This window comes from Phyllostomus hastatus, unplaced genomic scaffold, assembly GCF_019186645.2.
Source record: "Phyllostomus hastatus isolate PE091 unplaced genomic scaffold, TTU_PhHast_1.1 phas_contig_210, whole genome shotgun sequence".
Lineage (NCBI taxonomy): Eukaryota > Metazoa > Chordata > Mammalia > Chiroptera > Phyllostomidae > Phyllostomus > Phyllostomus hastatus.
The window spans coordinates 29,159,138-29,179,373 of record NW_025333737.1 but is presented as its reverse complement, the minus strand read 5'-3'; the positions used below and the strand labels follow the sequence as shown (position 1 = coordinate 29,179,373).

At 54.9% G+C, this 20,236-nt stretch overlaps 1 protein-coding gene and 1 long non-coding RNA gene across 2 annotated transcripts; both read right to left on the bottom strand.

Annotated features, from left to right (window-relative positions):
- Positions 1-2,309: 2,309 nt before the first annotated feature.
- On the bottom strand, positions 2,310-13,852 carry GSDMA (gasdermin A). Its single transcript, XM_045837074.1, has 12 exons — positions 13,735-13,852; positions 12,111-12,329; positions 11,743-11,923; positions 8,271-8,436; positions 7,293-7,389; positions 6,722-6,769; positions 6,238-6,264; positions 5,718-5,738; positions 4,858-5,012; positions 4,303-4,417; positions 3,425-3,498; positions 2,310-2,905 (listed from the first exon to the last, which is right to left on the bottom strand). Exons 2-12 carry the CDS (start codon positions 12,322-12,324, stop codon positions 2,663-2,665), a joined length of 1,341 nt encoding a protein of 446 aa, XP_045693030.1. The 5' UTR covers positions 12,325-12,329; positions 13,735-13,852; the 3' UTR covers positions 2,310-2,662.
- A 2,764-nt stretch (positions 13,853-16,616) lies between these two features.
- Positions 16,617-18,268, bottom strand: LOC123817654. Its single transcript, XR_006785470.1, has 2 exons — positions 18,192-18,268; positions 16,617-17,403 (listed from the first exon to the last, which is right to left on the bottom strand). It is a non-coding gene; the product is annotated as an uncharacterized LOC123817654 (long non-coding RNA).
- Positions 18,269-20,236: the final 1,968 nt, after the last annotated feature.

Here is a 20,236-nt window from a genome sequence, read left to right as displayed (position 1 = left end):
CCCACCAGCGTGGAGTGGGTAGGGCCAATGGGAGCGCAGGGCGTGATGGCGTCAAGAGTTGCCCGGCGGGTTTCTGCCCAAAGTCGCTCTCTGTGCCCAGGCTGAATCGCCTTTGAGATCCGCGAGGCTCACCTTCAACGGCTGCCTGGTGCATTCTGCGCGAGGGAAGAAAAGAAGCTGGGAAAGAAGCTGCGAACGAGGAATGTGGAGCTTGGCTGTTAGGCTTAAAATAAAACCGAATTATGGGATTCAGTTTTCCTCGTCCGATTTTAGCTACTGCTGAAAAATAAAGACCTAAAAATAAGACCTAAAAGTCTCTGCAGCCTGAGAGTGTGGATGGGGCCGAGGGCATTTGTGTACAATCACTCCAGTTTAATAACATTTAGAGGTCCACTCTCTGTATGGCCCAGGGCCAGCGCATTAGGGGGCGCCGTGGTCAACTGCAGCTGCAGAATACAGCCTGCTGGAAGCTGTGCTCTGGGTCGTCGTGCATTGTGAAGCTGGAGGAAAGAAGGTGAAAGCACCTATTGCCAGAGGCTTCAGGGAGTCCGTTGGGGCACCTGTATGCATCCAGACAGACACCGCAGTAAAATAGGGACCGGAATAATAGTGTACCTGCGGGGAGCCCCAGGGGAAGGGCATTGAACCAGAAGGACGTTGAACCTGTCCACTCACTTTACAAAGCAGTCCTGCAGTGATTCTGCAGGGGGAGGACACGCGTTCCAATTTCATAAGACAACACAAAAACTTCCTCCCTCCTGGGAAATTTTCTCTCTCTCGTAAATGGAAGTTCTGAATTTTAGACCAGGTCAGACCCCACAAGACAATCCAGCTGTGTCGTAAGGTCCTAGAGGGCAGAGAATATGTTCTGACTATATTCTCCTTTCTATTTATGTATGCAGAGAAAATTCTTGGAGAAATTTGCCTTTTGCACACTATCGCATGAAGTAGCTCCTTGCACTAAACAGCCACTTGCTAAATGGAAAAACGCATACTCCAGTTTTAGGGAGCATGCCTGGACCAATTCCTCCCTAACTAACCCCCTCCCCCTTAGGGCTGGGGAGTGGATAACAAGATGTTTGAGTCATCACTGAAATAAACCCATTAAAGCCTCTTCATAGCACAGTATCGGTAACTGAAGGTGGGCGAGTCGTAAAGGAAGAAAACAGATGAGCTCTGTTGTTCATCTTTGTGAAGTTACCCTTCTGGATAGTTGGGGTGTTAGCTCAGCTCTTCATTCCATTTACATCACCAGGGAAAAACAATCAAGTCAGCAGCTAACTACTCGGTATGTCCTTGAGCAACAGAGTGAGGCCTTAGGAGATGCCCCAGAATGGGGGAGGATGGCTTAACACAAACTCCTCGGCAGTTGGTCATGAATTCTTGGTGGCTGAGGGAAGTCACCGAGGCAAGGAGTGGCTAAGAAGGGGGAGCGTCTGACTCCTGGGGCCAAAAACCTTGGAGAAATTATTCCACTCATAAAACTGTTTCAGAAGAGGTTAGCGAAAGAGGATAAAACCCACCTTTAGGCAGAGGTGGATGGTATAAACGGAGCAGGTTTAGGAGACGGCGAAACCCATTCAGCAGGTCCATGCGCCGAGCCCGCCCACACCACTTCCACAGCCACCCCGAAGTGAGAGCCGAAGAGGAAGAGGTGGAATCGGAAGATAACAGCTCAATTTTTTTTTAAGTTTTAGGTCAGTTTTATTCTTGTGTTAGTTATTTTTTAAAGACCTATCCACATTAAAATTTTTAAAAAACTATTGATATTTTTAGAGAGAGGGAGGGAGAGAGAGAGAGAGAAACATTGATTTGTTGTTCCACTTATTGACGCATTCGTGAGTTGATGTTTGTACGTGCCCTGACACAGGACGGAACCCGTATCATCAGGGTGACACTCTGACCGACGAAGCTACCTGGCCAGGGCCTATCCACATTTTTTTCTATTTGATAAACTTGAAAGTGGTCTTACTCTCGTTTTGGGGTTTGTACAATGTATCGCTAGGCCTTGGCCTTTCCCAGGGCCACAGCCAAGTCCAGAGGACTTGAGGACCCCAAAGGCTCCTCTTGGAAGACGGGCTGCTTGGACGACCTTCTCACTTTAGAACCCAGATTCCACATTCTATATCCTCATCGTTCTCTGAGTATTTATTTCCCAGCTGGCCTGAGGACGGTGAAGAGTATTCACGTACATATGATCTACATGCAGTGTGGTGATGGCTGTTTTCTTTTCTGGCACAAGTTAAGGATTTCCTTATGATACATTCTCTAAAGAAAAACACCAAAAGACATTTCGTTTGAGTGAAATATTTTCCATTAATTCCAGGAAAGCTTGAGTTTTTCGGAAACACAAGAGGAAGGGTTTGGGATGGGAAATTAATTCATTTTGGTTTGGCTGAAATGGCTCATCATTTAAAGAACTTGAGTGTTTCCACTTTCAGAGGGTTTAAGCATCAGCAAGTGGGCTTCGCGGGTTGCAGAGCTTCAGGGGGCAGGGGGAGATACAGAGCCGGACGAGTGGCAACCGGTCATCTTGGGGGGCCAGCTAGGGTTTCCATCATCCTCCACCTGGTGGCTCTGAAATGCCCTCGGTTGTTGAGGGCACAGTACAGTGAGGTAGGGGAAGGCACTAGGGAGGCGGGAAGCAGATGGACAAGGCACGTTAGGAGGCCTCGGTAAGCAGCTGCAGGAAGGAGAGGCCAGCGTAAAGGGCACAGAGGTGGGGGAGGGTGTCTGGGTCCCACGTGTACTGCGGGCCTGATCTCTGTACTTCCAGGCCGCTCAGCCCCACTAGGGCCTCTGTGAAGGTCAGCTCCTCTTCCCCGAGGGAGGAGAGCAGGTTAGGCTGCAGGGGGAAAACACCCTCTTTATCCAGTAGAAAATTCTGTTCCATTATGCTCTCCACCTGGAAGAAAGCAAAATAACATGAAAAAGAAAGAATTGGAAACCTCTCTTGCTTTCTCCTAACTCATAAAACCCCGTAAAGATGATGATCCTTCTCTTATTATAACTCCTTTCATGACACTACGTGACCACTCCATCTGGGCCTTTTAATAACCCTGTGCAGTGGGCAGCACGTTTATTTTTAGCCCCATTACTGAGGAGTGACTTGAGACTTGGAGACATTAAAACGTTTGCTCACATCCGTTGGCTCCGACTAAGAAAAACGAGACTTTTCTGTCTCTTCTCCCAAGATCAGGCTGAAAAAAAACGGTAAATTGCCCAGAAATTTACCCTTCTACCTCTAGCTGTGAAATAGCGAAAAGGAAGAAACATGGACAGAAATAAAACGTGTGCATGAGCTCCCCGGATAAGACAGAAGCCCCTCAGGACAGTCCTGTTGTGAGACTAATTTGTATCTTTCCATTGGTTGGAGCTGACTCCCTCCCAGACTCTCCTAGGTGCCTGCTGGTGTTTTCCTCACCAGCTTTAGTTGCACAGGTAGGATCTTCTTCTCCACGGATTTTAGCAGCAGCTTCTGCTGGGCTTCGCTTAACTCTGAAGAAAAAGCAGAGAAAGAGATTTGTGTTGTTGGTGCAATGGGAACTACAGACTCCTGATGCATACACTTCCAGACTTTCAGCATTAATTAATTCATACTTTTTTGTGTGTGTGGCTGAATGCCTGCTCTGGGCCAGGCACCTTTGTGGGTACCTTAGGTAACAATGAACTTCACGCAAGGAACTTGGAGTCTAGTGGAGAGAACAAAGGCGCGTGCAAACACAATACACAGTGGTTGCCTCTTGCACGCCACCAGCTGGGGGCCTGGCCTGCCCACTGGGTATGTATCCTGACTGGGAATTGAACTGCAACCTTTTGCTTTGCAGGCCAGCGCTCCATCCACTGAGCCACACCAGCCAGGGTGAAGGCAGACTTCTTAAGAGAACAAACATCTCAGCTTATACCTAAAGGACCAGAAAGTTCTAAATGAGGGAATGTTTCATGCAGAGTGAAGAGAATTTGTGTGCAAGACCAGAAGATGTTACCCTCTGAAATATCAATAAAAAAGTGATGACTTTAGCTATATGTAGAAGTTTTAAATAAAAGGCCAGTAAAACCAGGATTATCCCAACCTCTGTTGGCAAGACTAGGCCACCTCCTGAAATTATCCAAGGCGACCAAGTGAATCCTTAGGAATGACATGAATTTTTTAAAACTGTAGATATAAACTCCTTAACTGGTATAATTTGCCTGGCATTCATTCATTGACTTATTCATTCATTCGACCATTTGGGAATTCACCCAGTGATTCATTCCCATCACAGAAAGGGGGTATATATAAAGACCTTACTCCTTACTTACCCATTAGGGCTCCAAGGAAATAGAGGACGGCACCCATCACCCCCTTTGACAGCAGGACGTCTTTTGGGAGTGCCTCCAGCGCCACTTCGTGTCCTTTGTCCAGAGCCCCTTCAAGCTGTGGGGAGAGGCTGGTGGTGACTATTTAAGCCACCACGGGGGAGGGTCCCAGCATGGCGTCTGGCACACGATCCCTCGGCCTGTGTTAACTTCCTCCCATTTCTTTATTTCTCCTGAGCCTTGTGCTCTGGAAAGGAACGTTCCAGCCCCCTTCCAAGAGAGGGCTGTGCTGGCCTGTTTTCTCCCTCTGTCCATCTGCCTTGGGGGAGTCTGCACTGCGGGCCCTTCCCCAGAGGGACAAGGGAGCGGGGTGGCCAGGCAGCCTGGGGGGCACTTGGCCAGCCTTGGGGAAGGCATCCGTTGTCAAGAGCTCTGGCCTCTGACCTTCTGCCAGTGTCAGACCCCCCTCCAGCGGCCAGGCCCACACATCCCTGAACCCAAACCCTCCCTTCCCCCACGTCTCTCCCCCGCCCGCCCCTCCTTCCTCGGGGACCTCACCGTGAGCTCCAGGTCCTCTAGCTCCTTTTTCTTCCCTAGAAGTTTGCTGAGGGAGGTGAGCAGGGAGCTTTGTCCCGCACGGCTCAGCTTCTCCACTTCCTGGGTCTCTCGCTGAATCTCTTCTCTCAGAGTTCTGAAGTCCTCGTGCACCTCCCCTGTGGGGACAGTAAACGTGGCAACCAAACCACCCTCCACCTGGCACCCTCCCCACCCCATTCTTCTTTCTCCCTCAGCTTTCTCCTTGCAGGTGCCTTCACGCAGCCCTTTGCAGGTCCCCGTGCTCTGTTCCCACCTTGAGCCTGGCCTCTGGTTTTTCTTGACCAAGGAGTGCGGTTATAAAGTTACCCATCAGCCCTGACTTGAGGTGTGTGTGTGGTGGGGCAGGGTTAGGGGGCGAGGAGGGGGGGCCAGGACCCACGTTACCATCTAGGCCAGCAATCTGCTCTCCCTGAGCTTCCAGACCCCTGACCCCTGATCACGGATCAGCAGACAATCGACTCCCCTTTTTCTAAGGCTTTGGCTCAAAGTTGAGGAGGAAGATCTATTTCCCCTTCTCATGAGTTAGTTGACAAAGAAGAGTGACTGTGGTGGCCAGATGGGACCGCTCCAGAGATCTGTGGGTCTATATCCAGAGATGTGTGTGGATCAGGGATGGCTTGAACCTTGGCCTGGCCCCCTAGGGGCCTGGTATCCTAGGCATATGCCCAGCCTGCTTGGGAGAGATTGGCTTCCTGGCAGTGGCGCCAAGCCTGGAACCTGGGACTCAGCACCAGGGGACTCGTCTTCCCCTCCTCCCACTCCAACGCTTCACCCGCTGCCTTCAAGCCAAAGCCTTGGGAGAAACGCACAAAACTCCTTACCAGTGTCAGATGCCTGGATGACTGAGGGGAAAAGAAAACAAGGATAAGTGTGCAGCCCTCCCAAACCGTTGCCACACCCAGGTGATGAGACTTTAATGGGGGTTAGGATACCCAGCCAGTTTAAGGGTGCTCTTGCCCATTCGTGGGAGGCAGGAACGGGTCAGGAGAGAAGCCAATGCAATGAGAGAAGAGACACCTGGACTGAGGTGTCAACACGGTGACTCAGGGGCTCCCACCCCAGGCGCTGGGCGGTGGAGCTGCAGGTTAGGGCTGCTAAGGTCCCCGAGGACAGAGGACTTGAGGCATCAGGCCGCCTGGGCCTCTTGTCAGAGACTTTCCCTTTCCCCTGCTTTCCCCTACGCTATTGGAATTGCTGCCACATTTCGGGGGGCAGCTGTTGGCTGCTGAGACCCGCTCTCTGCCATGTTTCCTGCTGGTCCCACAGAGAAGGGAGGAAAAAGGCTGGAATTGTAAAATTCCGAGTCAAGAAAGTTACAGTGAGATGACAGGACACACTTACAGATGAACTTCTCCTCTTCTGGCTTTTCTGCAGACAGAAACAACACACGTATGTTAGCATAAACTTCCTGTGCCTTCCTACGGGGGCGGTTGTCGAGGCGGCTTCTCCATCAGCATTATCGTTACGAAAGCATGTGGAGACCACGCGAGCTCGTTTGCCCTGGCCATTTGGGACCACACACACAGTCTCCACTTCTTATTTCTGCTTCTAATCATTGCCTTTCAGTCTTTGTCTTTCTGTTTCTCTGTCTCTCCTGGGTGGCATTTATATGCCTCTACCTGTCTTTCCTAGAGTTGAGTTAGATATTTTTAGGACTCGGTCAACAAAACCAGGGGCTTCTGGTGTGTGTGTGTGTGTGTGTGTGTGTGTGTGTGTTGGGGGGGGAATTATGGTTCGCGTATGCCAGGAGAGGGCACAGGGCGTCAGCAGATGACCTCAGGGGTCGGACAGAAGATGCGGGGAGCTAGGAAGCAGTCTCACTTACCTCCGGGGGGGAAGGTTTGCATGTTATCGTTGTAGACATGTGGAATTTCTGTGAGGAGCAAGAGAGGGGAGAGGAGGACCCTTCAAGAGCCGCCCCACCTTTCTTTCTCTAGTCTCAAGTCCCTGGGCTCTGCTCAGGGCTAGGACCCTGCCCTGGGACGCCTCACTGCATCTTCAGCTCCGCCTCTGTTGCTGGAAGTGATCCTCCCACCCCTCCGTAAATCCTTTTCTATGGTAACAGTATTTTCTCTCTTGCAGGATAGTACTGGTGTCTGAGTCTGTCTCCTCCATTGGCCGCAGCCTTCTCGGGGCACAGGGGCTGCGATTGCTCTCCGTGTCCCCTCCCCCAGCTAACACAGGGCCTGCCGCACAGGAGGTGCTCAGAGCCAGGGGTCCCTTCACCCTCTCTCCAGGCCAGCCCCCGCTGTTCTATTCCCCGCAGCTGGACCACAATACGACACGCTCCACTAGCTCGCTGACATCGCCACAAAGGGGGCTGGGGCGGTGGGGGTGCTTAGTACTGGTGCGGGCAGTTGACGTCTGGAGGGGAGAACGCGCTGGTGTCTGCTCACCCCACTCATCTTTGCCCTTGACCATCAGCTGTCTCACTCGAAAGGCCAGGATGCAGCCCTTGGGGATGGTCACAGCCTCCTTGTGGTTGACGGATCCCTAGGATTAGACAGCGGGGGTTGGTGATTCTGCAGAGATCCTGAGGATGAGACGTTGGAAGTGAGAGGCGAGGGTGCGAGTGAGGGGCTGGGCCTGAGAGCCTCTGAGGAGCTAGAAGCCGGGAGCCCTTCACTGGCACGCTCAGGGGCTTTGCGCCTGGTCCAGGCCCCATGGAGTGAACTTGAGACTTCTGCTCATCTCCGCCCACCGCTCCTCTAATGATCCACACCTCCCTGCCTGGTTCTGACACGTGAAGGAACTGGGCAGACCTGCTCCGTCACCTGCTTGCGCATCCCTGTCCCACCTTAGAGCTCCCACCCAGGCCCTGGGTCCTTCTTCCTCTTTGCCATCTGACCCGTGTCCTCCTCCTTCAAGAAGGCTTCCATGACTCACCCCTGCTCCTGGTTCCCACTCATCCCTGGAGTATTTACACAAAACGGACAGAGGTACATAGAGCGTTACTCATTCCCATCCCCTTTTCCAGTCGTGTTCTCTGGGCTTTCACCTACGTGTCTCTTCCACGGGACCGAGAACCTTCTGAGAACAAGGGTGCCCCTCCTGCAGCCTGGGAGCTCCACGAGGGAAAACCCACGGCTGTGAGTTTCCCCTTCTCTATCGGTTCTCTGCGGCATGGGGCACACGGGTCTGCCACACTGGGCGCCACTGACTAGGGACAGGGTTGCGTCTGGTCCGTGGGGGACAGGATCTGGGAGACGGGGAGGAGGGGTGCCCCGATGAGATGACGTTCATGTAGCCTCTGAGGAAAGGCTGAATCAGAGAGAGAGAGAGGGAGAGAGAGAGAGAGAGAGAGAGAGAGACAGAGAGAGACAGAGAGACAGAGAGAGACAGAGAGACAGGGAGAGAGAGGGAGAGAACCAAACCTGTAGCCCCAAGGGGGCGAAGAACGGGAGGGAGAAGACGCCCTCGGCCTTGCCGGCTCTCTCCAGGGTGACCTCCTTCACCGTCTCCACCACCTCCATCACCACGTACAGGTTCTCCCCGCGAGCCCGCATCTCCTTCAGGAACGGGTGCTCCGCCGCCAGCTTCCTGCGGCAGGAACCACACGAGGGGATCGCCCAGAGCTTCTCCCCCCACCCCCCCGGGCCTGGCCCTCCCTTTCCTTCTGTCGTCCCCAGGAGCTAGCACCGGGGGTGTCAGGCCAGGACTGAGGACTCGGGGGAAAGGGAGAGGTTGAAACCCAGACCTCCGCCTGCTAGCAGGGCTGCCCCTCTGAGTCTCAGCTGCCTCATCTGTAGAATGAGGGTGATGACACCTACCTCCAGGGTGGGGGGAGAGACCAGGCGGCCATCTGGCATGGCACCTGGCCCAGAGCGGGGCCTCGTGGGTGCTTCTTTCCCTTTTCCCCCCAGCCCTGGGGTGCATTCCCTTCTCTCTCCGCCTTGTGCTCCGCTCTGTTCATCTCTTCTGGGGTCTTTTGCCTCCATCTTTCATCCTCTCTCTTGCTGTTAGTACCAGTTAGTACTCACTCCCCCAAAGTAGTACTGCTACTCCCTCAAATCACCATTCTGTTTCTTTCCTTCACCTCATTGGCAACTATCTCAAAAATATGCCTGTAGCCACTGTCTTTCCTTCCTCACTGCCTCCTCCAAAATATCTTATAATTTGGCTTCTATTTCCACTCCTCTACTGAAATCATAACGACCTCCCACTCACCAAACTCAAAGACCTTTCCTAACTCTGCGCAACAGTGGACCCTGCTGCCCAAACTCCACGTGAGATGTTGTCTTCCGACTTCCGATCACTGGTCGGTTCCCTAGAGTTTTGTTTTTTTAAAAATATTTTATTTATTTATTTTTAGAGAGGGAAGGGAGGGGGATAGAGAGAGAGAGAGAGAAACATCAATGTGCGGTTGCTGGGGGTCATGGCCTGCAACCCAGGCATGTACCCTGACTGGGAATCGAACCTGCGACACTTTGGTTCACAGCCTGAGCCCAATCCACTGAGCCACACCAGTTGGGGTGGTTCCCTGAAGTTTTAAATTCTCTAAGATCCTGTCCTCAGTTCTCTGCCGTCTAAACTCGCTCTGACAGTTTCCCCTCTTTCCTCGAGTTCTAATTTTTATGTTGCTGACCGCCACATCGGTACCCGTCCCTCAACTTCTCTCCTGAATGCCAGACACTCATTTCTAAATATCTTTAAAGTCTTTAAAAATTGAGATCCCACTGACATATACCCATGCACTAGTTTTAGGCGTACAACGTAATGATTGGACATATGTGTAGATTGGTAAGCGATCGCCACAATGAGTTTAGTTGACATCCATCACCACCCAGAGTTACACAGACTTTTTTTCTTGTGATGAGAACTTTTACGATCTACTCTCTTAGCAGCTTTCACGTGCCGAGTAGAGCGTGGTTAACTCCAGTCACTGCCGGTTGCTCTCGCCCACTGTCTCGGTGGGGGCCCAACTCAAACCATCCAAAAGGAACTCGCGGTCTTTCTCTCCAAATACGCTTGTCAACTCAGCCTCCCTGCTTTTATGAATGTCATCACTGGGGTCAAACATCGAAGTCATCTTGGTTTCTTTTCTTCTTATATATTTACTTCATGTATTTTAACAGCAAGGATATACATTTCAGGTGTGCGCATGTTTTGGTTAGATGCACACAGAGAAGTGATCGCTCCAGTCGAGCTAATTAGCACATCCAGCTCACAGTTCCCATTGGGTGTGTGGTGAGGGCGACTGCAGGCTCCTCTCAGCAAGCCTCCAGCGCGCATTGTGGCATTATTAACCGCAGGCCCCCCTCTGAGCCTTAGATCTCTGGCACGGCCACTCCCTTGCCCTGCAGGCAGCTGCCGGGTCCAGTCTGCCCTGCTGCCCCAGACACCTTGCATCCACCCCTCCCTCCCTGTCCTGACTGCTCTTCCCGGCTCAGGCCCTCACTGGACATCTCTGATGGACAGAGGGACAGTGTCTTGCTTGGTCTGCCTGCTTTACACCCCTGTGCCTTGTCCTCTAACTGACACTCTTCCTTCATCTGGCCAGACTGGCCATGACATACATCAGAGCATGGTCAAGGTCCCTCTGGTTCCTACAGAGGAGTTGCATCACCTCGACCGAGCACCCAGTGCCCCCATGATCTGGGCCCACCCTACATCTCCCACCCCTCCCCTCGAACCTTTTCCGCTCCTGCCGAACCGGCTCTTCACGGTCCCTACAGGTTTTGGGGTTTCTCACTGGTGTGCCCTGGTAATGCCTTCCTCCCGGCCCCAGATGCCTAATTTCTACTCATCTTTCAAGGCCTTGATCATGAGCTGTGTCCTCTGTGATGTCTGTCCTTATTGTCCCAGCCAGAAGTCCCCTGACCTGCCACAAACCTCAGACAGACCCCTCCCTCGGCCTTGGATTCTAGTTACCCCTGTACATCTTTTCTCACACTCCTGGGTCTCCAGGTTCCTGGACCAAGATGTTCCCGTGAACCCCAGCACCCAGCAGGCTGCTCTGCACCCAGCGAAGCTCTATAAATTTTACTGGATGACTTCCCAAGCACCCAGTCCTTCTTTCCTGCCTACCCTGGCCTCTCCTGCTTGTTTCAACCACTATTTAACTGCTTAAGCATCAGTTCCCCAGTCAAACCAAATAGCTGAGGTGTCCAGTGTTGGCATGGCGTCTGCCACACCCCCGAGTTGCTGGCGCAGCCTCCCCCAGGGTCGTCCGGTATGTGTACGGGGCCGGGCTTGAGGCTCCATGTATGGGAGCAGGACGCTGTGCTCGGACCACAGTGGGGAGCAGTGAAGACCCTTTTTCTCTGGGGTGCAGTTCTTAGAGTCTCAGGGGTAGGAAGGCCTCGAGATTTTCATCCCACCCCATCATGTCTCAGGAAACAAAACCAAGGTCCCGAGAGGAGAAGTGGCTTTTCCAGCCCTGGCTGGAGTAGCTCAGTGGATTGAACACGGGCTGCGAACCAAAGTGTCACAGGTTCGATTCCCAGCCAGGGTACATGCCTGGGTTGCAGGCCATGACCCCCAGCAACCTCACATTGACGTTTCTCTCTCTCTCTCTCTCTCCCTCCTTTCCCTCTCTAAAAATAAAAAATAAAATCTTTAAAAAAGAATTAAGCTATAAAAAAAAAGAAGTGGCTTTTCCAAGCTCACACAGCAAGGTCATGTGAACACACTCATGCCTGTGTGTGTGTGACAGGTGGAGAGGTGGTACCAGGGTAGTGGAAGAACAAGGGGAGTGGCTAGGAGACGGCCTGGAGGGACCTACAGGCCAGAAGCCTCATCCTCAAGAGCTCCCCAGCGGTGACCATTGACTCCAGGCCCCAGGCACCCTGTCCGTGAATCACCCTGCCCCAGCCCTGGAGCCCCCCGAGCCCTGCCAACTCTCACCGCTCCTGGTGCAGAGTCTCCAGGGCCTTGGGGGCCACGCTGAGTGTCTGGACCTCCAGGGTGCTGTTCCGAGACAGCCCTGCAGCCCCTGTCACCTTGACCGTCTTTGGCACATCCACCTGTCCCTCCACTCGGGCATCCAGCATATTCTTAAAGGCAAAGTTCCCGGAGTCTGTTGGATCTGCAGGAGGGAGAAGACGACAGGGATTGGGCTGAGAGGCATCCGTCAACCCTCCCCCACCTCCTGTGAGAACCTGGGGCGAGATGACGCCTAATTCCATCTGTGTGCAGAGGGAGCTTGGGGTCCTCCTCGTGGGCTGGTGCCTGGGCCCCGTCCCTCTGTACCCGCCCCCCTGCCCGAGGCTGACCTGAAGGTGAGCTGCCAGGTTCAAGCACATCCAGGAGGGTGTAGTCAGTGCGCACGTACCGGGCGCCCCAGAAGAGCGTGCTCTTCCTCTTCCTCAGCACCAGGCAGAAGGGGTGGAAGCGCTTGAAGTCTATGAGGCTGTCGAGGGGCGTCAGGTCCCCTCGAGGGTTGAGCTGTCTGGTCAGGGCCCGGGTGACATTTTCAAACATAGTCATTGTCTCTGTGTGGGGAGGGAGACAGGAGAGGGACACGCTGGGAGACCGGGACATGGGAAGGCCCCTGCCCAGAGAGATCACCTTTAGGACGCCTGGGTTCTTGGAGTGTCGGAGTTGAAAGGGACCGAAGGATTCTTCATTTTGTGATGAGGAAACTGAGACAACGTGCCCCTTGCCTTGCCCTTTCTCGGTCAAGGGCCCTTTTCCCGCCCCACAGGCATTTTCTCCGTGGCCTGGGAGCCTGGCTGGAGCATTTCACTAGCGAAGGGAGTAAAGCCCCTCTCACACAGCCGTGCCCCCCCCCATCTTCCCGAGACGTCCCGTGACAGCCAGGGCCCAGGGACACCGGGGCAGGGGGCAGTCATTGCTGGCGCCAGGGCCTGCAGAGGCCGGTGCCCTGTTTTTTTGGTCCCGGGTGGCCTCCCTGTACTCGTACTTCCCTTGCACCCTCCTCCTCCTGGGCCCTGGGTGCGGGTGGGCCCCCTGCCCTCCGGGTCCCGCCCAGACACTTCGCCGCTCCTTGCCTTTGCTTCCCCTCGGCTTATAAAACCTCCCTTCCAGTCTAAAGAATCCCTGTTCATCCCTTAAGACGCAGTTTGGCTCAGCTCCTCTGTGATCTCTTCCCTCACCTTTCCAGACAGCTAGTGGCTCCACCCCATGTCCCCAAAACAGGTGTCCTGTTGAAACACCTGTGACCTCATGTTGTTATGATCGGTTCATCTGACTCCCTCACCGGCTCTACTGCGACCACCCAGAGGGAAGGAAATGGCTGGTAGTCATCTCCACAGCACCGGCGCCAGGCACAGTGCCCGGCGCAGCCCTGGGGCGTGGCAGGTGTGTGCGGAAAGAATGAACGAACAAAGGAATGAACGTGGCCCTGGGGGGCACGGGCCGAGGTGGGAGGGCCCTGGAGAATGCGGGACCTGCGAGAGCCTGGGGTTCACGCTCTTGGGTCTCCATCTTTGAGGTTCAAGTCCAGGTGCTCTGGCTGGGCAGCCGCTGGCAGAGCCAGATCATCCCCGTGGGTGGAAGAGGACACACCAGCCAGTCTGGAACTGCCTCACCCTCCCTACGGGCCCCTCAGAGAACCGGGGAAGCGGGAGTCGGGTGGCAGGTGCATCGGCCGTTCTGCCAGCCGCAGGGGCGAGCTCTCCTCGTTCCGAGGAGGGCCAGGCTGGGCCAAGACAGCCTCCTGGGGCCAGCCAGACTCAAGCGGGAAGGGCTCGGACGGCTGCAGTCTGTTCACCAGAGAGGGGCTTGCAGCAGGGCCGTCTCCCCTCCACTCCCCAAAGCCAGTCAGGTCACCCACACTGCTGGGCTCCCGGGACTACTGAGCCCTTCTCGACCCACCCGTGTTCCTGTTCATCCCTAGAACCCCCCCTGCCTCCTCCACTGTCATCAGGCTCTTACCAGGGAGTGGTGCTGGGTCCTGTCGTGCAGCTGGGTCTGGGGTGAGGGCCCGGGGCTCGCTTGGCCTGGAGGTTGAGAGAGTCACTGCCCCTCACCGGGACAGGCTGCTGTTTTATGCCTCTGTGGGGGCAAGGATGTAGGTAGGCTTCAGGGGACCCCGCCTGCCCCAGTGACCCCACCCCTCCTCGCTCCACTTCCGGGAGAACAGCATCAACCTGTTCCACGTGTGCCCCGCCCCGGGCCCCCGGGGCCCTGGCCTTCTGAGGGGGTGGGGAGCTGCCCGGCAGATGCCTGCGTGGGTTGGGGGAACCAAGGCCAAGAGAGAGGTTGTCCAGGGACGGCTGGCTGGATGGGCTGAGAGGAGAGGGAGGCAGGCCCCTTCGGGGGAGAGGCAGTGGAAGCTGCGCGCGTGTGTGATGAGGGATGGCGTCCCTGTTCTCTTTTCATCGTGGTCATCGGGAAGCATCTGGAATTCATGATGAGGCCTTGGGGGTATGGTAAGGGCATAAGAAATCCCGTGTTTGCAGATTTCGGCATGAAGCAAAGCAGCTGCAAGGGCGCCCTCCATCTTTCTGCTGGTCGGCCTGCATGTTACCGCCCGACTCCGTGGGTTTTAGCTGCCCACGCTCCTCTGGGGCGCTGCTAGCAGCACGTATCTGCGAGGGCAGAGGTGGTTTGCTGTTGTTTTGTGTTCGGCATCTCTGCCCCTCACGGGACACTGCACACACACACACACACACACACACACATGCACACACACAGACAATACACATACACTCACACACATACGGGCAGAGGCACGTGGAGTTAGCGGAAAACCCCAAATGAACGTCTGTTGTGGGGATTCAGACGCCGCAGCCCTTCAGTCACGGAGGCCCTTCTCTGACTTGAAGGCCCTGCCTGGAGGGGCTTTTCAAGGGGACTTCATGCACATGGTGAGGCCTCCAGATGACCATTCACGACATTTACAAGCCAGGCTCCTATAGTGTGGGGCTGGGGCTAGGCGTCCACTGGAGCGTGTTTGACCTGAATGCAGCTGAGCATGTGTGCTCTCACCTGCAGGCTTTCCTCGGTACCACTCATCAGAAAGGAAATGCAGCCTTGAACCCTGGCTGGTGTGGCTCAGCGGACTGAGCACCGGCCTGGAAACCGAAGGGCCGCTGGTTCCATTCCCGGTCAGGGCACCTGCCTGGGTCGCGGGCTGGGTCCCTTGCGCATCATGTTTCTTTCCCCCTCTCTCTCTCCCTTTCTCCTCTCTAAAAATAAATAAATAAAATATTTAAAAAACCCCACAATGGAAGGCAGTCTTGAAAGCCATGAAAGGTAAGTTAGGTTTACTTGAGGGGCTGGCGGTAAATGGGGAGACTAGACCACACAACGCTCAGTAAATCTCCCTAAAAACTCCATTATTCCACCTCCGTCCTGAAGCCTCATTCAGTACGACAGCTCCATCCGAGTGAGTCCCTTTTCTCCATAGCTTAAAACAGAACCAGACCAGCTCCTGCTGGGTCTCTGGTCCCCGCCGCCGACCTTTCTGCTCACCACCCTCTGCACCCACCCCAGGTCCTTCCCATGCAGCTCTCTGCCAATTCCTCCTTCCCTGACCCTAACCATTACCTTAACCAAACACCCCTCCTTCTTGGACAAGGCAGAGCCGGGACTCTGGGCGTGTGGGCAGGCTGCCATCCATCATCTGGTCCTTTTCACACATGCACGTGTCTGCAGAGATGGGCTGCCTGTGTGATGTCCTTCCCATCTCCACGCTTCCCTGGATTTCCGCCTCTTTCCCTCGGCCTGTCTTAATCAGCACGCAGATGCGACACCAGTGCCATCCAGTACACAGTCTGGGCTGTGCGGTCTCCCTTCCCTTAGTTAGCTCTGGAGTAGGCGGCCCCGCTCCCACCCCTTTTGCCAGCCCACCATGGATTGCCTCAGTCAGACTTTTGGGAGTTTTTCCCCTGGTGTCCACTCTCCTCCCGCTGGCTGCAGGCCAAAACTGCCGGTCCAGCTCATCTTCCAAAGACCCAGAGAGAGGGGCTTGAGGAAGCCACACACACAGATCTGCTCTCTCTCAGACGGACCCTGCAGTCCAACGAGCCAGCTTTCTCTCCTTTGACCCAGAAGTCTTGCTCCTTTTGCTTCTCTTGCCCTCACTCACTCCGAACTCTAGGGGCCCTGTCCTCATGCTCCTTGTCCCATCGCCGCCCCCCCCCCCCCGCAGCATCGGGCCGCCCCTCAAATTGCCGATGGTGTTCCAAGTGGGAGGCTTTGACGGCTCTAAACAGAGAGAAGAAACACGGGCCTGTGGGGTCAGCCAGGCTGAGGGTCTTGTGCTTTTACGATAGCAGTACCCACGTCGCGCTGGCCCCTGTGCTGCTTCTCCCGCCCACCCGGGGCACACTGTCTTTTTGTAACACACTCCCCACTCTCAGAGTCTTAGGGAAAGTCCGCAGAATCCCTTCAGGGTCCAGAGGCTCCTTCTCCCTAGAGTCCTGGTTTATGCTCCGGACAATCTGGGATGTGTTTTAAATTGTGCTGGAAGAGATTTAAGTTTGACTAATATGAGAGAATACTTTTGGTTCATTAAAAGTGACTTGCTGGAGCAGGAGGCTGGGCGCCAGTGCGGTCAGTGGTGCTGATGCAGGTGGCAAGCTTTGCTCTCTATTTCCCTCTGCTGGTCAAGCAAGGGAGGTAATGGGCGATAATCACCCCTGAGGTGAGCTTCAAGCTTGTGATTTGGGTGTGGTTGCTAGGAGACGGGATCCAGGAAGGGAACTGACCAGGGGAGGAAGCTCAGCCTCTTGCTCTCTGGGAACCCGAATGTCTGCCCCTCGGAGTGCTCTGCAGACGCTGCAAACAGACACAGCTAGTGGGACAGGACATTATTTTCTTACTCATTTTCCTTTTTATTATTGTCGATTTTCTCCTCAACAAGGGACCCAAAAGGAGAGAGATGGGGCAGTCTACCGGAGTTCAGGAGGGTGGAAGGCAGGAATCCCGGCAAGAACAGGGAGAAGCTGGCAGCTATGAGGGAGGAGGTTCAGGACTGTGGCTGTAGGGTATGGAGCCCACTGGTAGGATGCAGATGGCTGGAGCCCTTGGGGAAAGTTGCCCCTTGCACAGACACACTTCCAGGTCTTCTCTGAGTGAAAGGAGGTGGAATAAGGAGGGAGGAAAGCAGGTTGAATGGAGGCATGACTGGTGGAGGGTCAGGAAGAACACCCTCCAAGGTTCTAGAACTTTGTATCTCCCATGGGAGACTGGAAGTTTTGGGGTGCAGACTGCATATGGTGAGCTCTATTTCCATAAGTGAACTATACTTCTTTTCTGAACAGAATACCCCCCGTCCCAAACTCCTTTCTTATTCCTTAAAAAAGTTTGAGGGTTCTCCATAAATTCCCACATTAGCTTTGGAGCCCACAACATCTCCAGACTCCTCGCTGAGCGGACAGCGTCCAGTGTCTCGTGACGGTTATTCCACTCGAGGTTGTGCTGAAGAACCGAAGCGCGGAACGTACTTCTGCAGCTCGAAGCATGTCAAACTCCGCATCCGAGTTCAAGGTGTCAGCCCCCAGCCCCCACGGACAATCCCCTGATGCAGCGGGAGTAGGTGCTGGAGCTGGTGTCCGCTTCATGCTTTTGCTCCTCAGCTGTGACTGCTGGGCCCTCCTGAAAGGACAAAACCCCCAGATCCTGTTACAGAGGCGGGTCCCAGATGGAGCCTTTGCAGCCCTGCCTCCAAGGGCACTTGGAGCTGCAGTGCCTCTGCATCCCACCGTCCCCCCTAGGCCCAGGCCCACGCCCGGGCCCCTCTGCTTGCCCTTGCCCTGGTTGGGGGGAGCCACATGTTGTTGCTTAGCTCCTGAAGGAAGGAGACGGCGTAGACGGCACAGAGCAATCACGACGCATTGGGCATCCACGTATAGAGGGGTCTATCCCCTTGTATGTCAAGGCTGTAGGGTCCCACCAGGGCCTCCTGGATCCCCTTCAGCTTCTCACTCCGGGGGTCCCTGACCAGCTTGAAGTGAGGACAGAAGAGCACTCCCTCGCTCTGGAAAAAATTTTGGTGCAGGGTGGTCTCCATCTGCACAGTAGGGAATAAACACCCCAGGATGCTTTGACTTCGTGGAGCCACCAACTTCACAGGCGGTCTGCTGTAGAAACGTAAATTTCAACCCCAGCCCCGATCCCTGCCCTGTCTTCCCATTGGTTCTAGAGTCGAGCAGAAATGGGCGTGGATTAAGAGTCTGGAGACCTGAGTTCCGCAGAGGGCTCTGCTAGAAGCTCGCAGTGTGGCCCTGGAGAAGTGCCTCCTGCTCTCTGGGCCAGTGTACTCATCCGCCAGTGAGGAAGTGGAGCTAGGTGAGCTCCTGCATCCCCCGGAGTGGCTGAACTAAATTTTACTCTAGTGGTCCTCCCTCTCACACCCGTCCTGTGACCCTCAGTAGCCTCACCACCTCTGTCTGTTGGTCGAGGAACCCTATCTTCACGGATATGGCCAGCAACTGCTGTTGCTCCTCGGTCAGCTCTGCGGTGGGTAAAGAAAAGGAGATGATGGGAGGGGCAAGGGCACACCTCCCTCTGGTGGGCAGGGGGCTGTACTGCAGCGCTGGGAGCTGGAGCCAAGGCGCGTGTGTGTGCTCGCGTGTGCTGCAGGGAGCCGGGCGGCAGATTCACTCTTTCCACTCCAGAACAGGATGAGAGAAGATTCCTGGAAAGTTATTTTCCCTTTCTTTTAAAAATATTTTATTTATTTATTTTTTAGAGAGGAAGAAAGAGAGAGAGAGAAGAACACCAATGTGCAGTTGCTGGGGGCCGTGGCCTGCAACTCAGGCATGTGCCCTGACTAGGATCGAACCTGTGACACTTTGGTTCGCAGCCAACGCTCAATCCACTGAGCTACGCCAGTCAGGGCTCTCTTCCCCTTTGTTTTAGGAAAGTTAGGTGGGGAGTAGGTGGGCTCGCCCCTCTTGCCTTTGTCTTGGAGGACGGGGCAACAGGGTTTGGACGCGGATTCGCTCTGCTTGTAGCTTGGTACCAGCGCCAGCTTCACAGGTATGCAGCTGGCAGGCTGCACAGGGCCCCATGCTCGGTTTGGTGCTAGGGTGTCGCCATTGTGAATATTTCTTTTTAAAAAATATTTTATTTATTTATTTTTAGATAGAGGGGAAGGAAGGGAGGAGAGAGGGCAAAAACATCGGTGTGCAAGGGATACATGGATCGGCTGCCTCCCGCACACCCCCCGGATTGAGGACCTGGCCCACAACCCAGCAGGCATGTGTCCTGACTGGGAGTCGAACTGGCGACCTTTCTGTTCGCAGGCCGGCACTCAATCCCCTGAGCCACACCAGCCATGGCTTCGTGAATAATTCCCAATAATATTTTTTTGAACAAGCCCTGTATTTTCATCTTGCACGGGAGCCCATAGATTATGTTTCGGGTCCTGCTCGACACCATCGGGCTTAACCCAGTAGGCTTGTCAGTCACAGTAGGTCCGGAATGCCATCCCCATTCCCGACCCTTGCCACCCACGGAGAGCCCCCAGCAGGTAGCCAGTATGGGGCTGAGTTTGCTAGAAGTCTGCTGCAGTCGTTGGAGGACTGAGTCCCTGGGCCCACCCCTCCGCCTCTCTGAACCACGGGCCCTTTAAGATGTAGGACCTGGTCCACTTGGCAGAGTTGGGGAGTGATCAGCTAGCTACTCCAGCAGTTAGAGAGGAAAGGAGCCCCCTGAGTCCGGGGAGCAGGCCTCCCTGTTCAAAGTGGGGACTCCCCTCAGGAAGGGGTCCAGTCTCTCTTTTAGCCTAAAGAAGACTCCCTCGAGTGGACTTGCAGGCTAGGATCTCAATGGACTAGGAGGTCGGTCACACCCCACCAACCGTACCCGGACCTAGGGCTACACAGCCCCGCCCCCAACCGTCGTAAGCCCCGCCCCTCGCGTCCTTAGTCCTGCCCTCACCACCTGGGCCCTGCCTCTGGTGCTCACAGTCTGCTTCTTACCACTCAGCCCCGCCCCTGGGCCCCGCGGAGGGTCTGTGTCCTCCAGCTCCCCGCAGCGCCTGCCCTACCCCAGCAGCGCCGGTCCTTCCCTTAGCCTGGAGGTCCACTGCTCCGGAGTCGGACCCTTCAGTGTCAGGAGCCCCTCCACCTAAGCACTAGAAACCTCGCGTTCTCCCAGGGGGCCGGCTCAGGCCTGGGCTGAGCTTTGAGTACAGGACAATGGTGACCACGACCCTCCCCGCTCCTCCTGCCTCGACAGGACTTCACCCAGTGAGCCCCCACCAGGTACAGGGAATATGACCAGGGCAGGGTCTGGTGTGGGGTGCCCATGGAACTCTATTCCTTACAGAATTTTCTGACGGGCATCGAAGATCCTGCAAAGGGGAAAGGGACACACTCCTGGGACAGAGATGGCGAGACAGGGCAGAGAGCTCCTTGGGCACAGGTGTCCTCTTGCACTGCGGGTCAGCTCTGGGTGGGTTCAGCCCCCACCTGCCTACCAC

Bases quoted from the DNA above. Each gene is read 5' to 3' on its own strand.
- GSDMA (XM_045837074.1), bottom strand. From the start codon at position 12,324: ATGACTATGTTTGAAAATGTCACCCGGGCCCTGACCAGACAGCTCAAC. The intron at 7,390-8,270 runs GTTTGGTTCTCT...GTCTAATCCTAG, and splicing joins TCGCCCCCTTGGGGCTACAG to GGATCCGTCAACCACAAGGA. The intron at 2,906-3,424 runs GTGAGGAAAACA...GCTTTCTTCCAG, and splicing joins TACCTGTGCAACTAAAGCTG to GTGGAGAGCATAATGGAACA.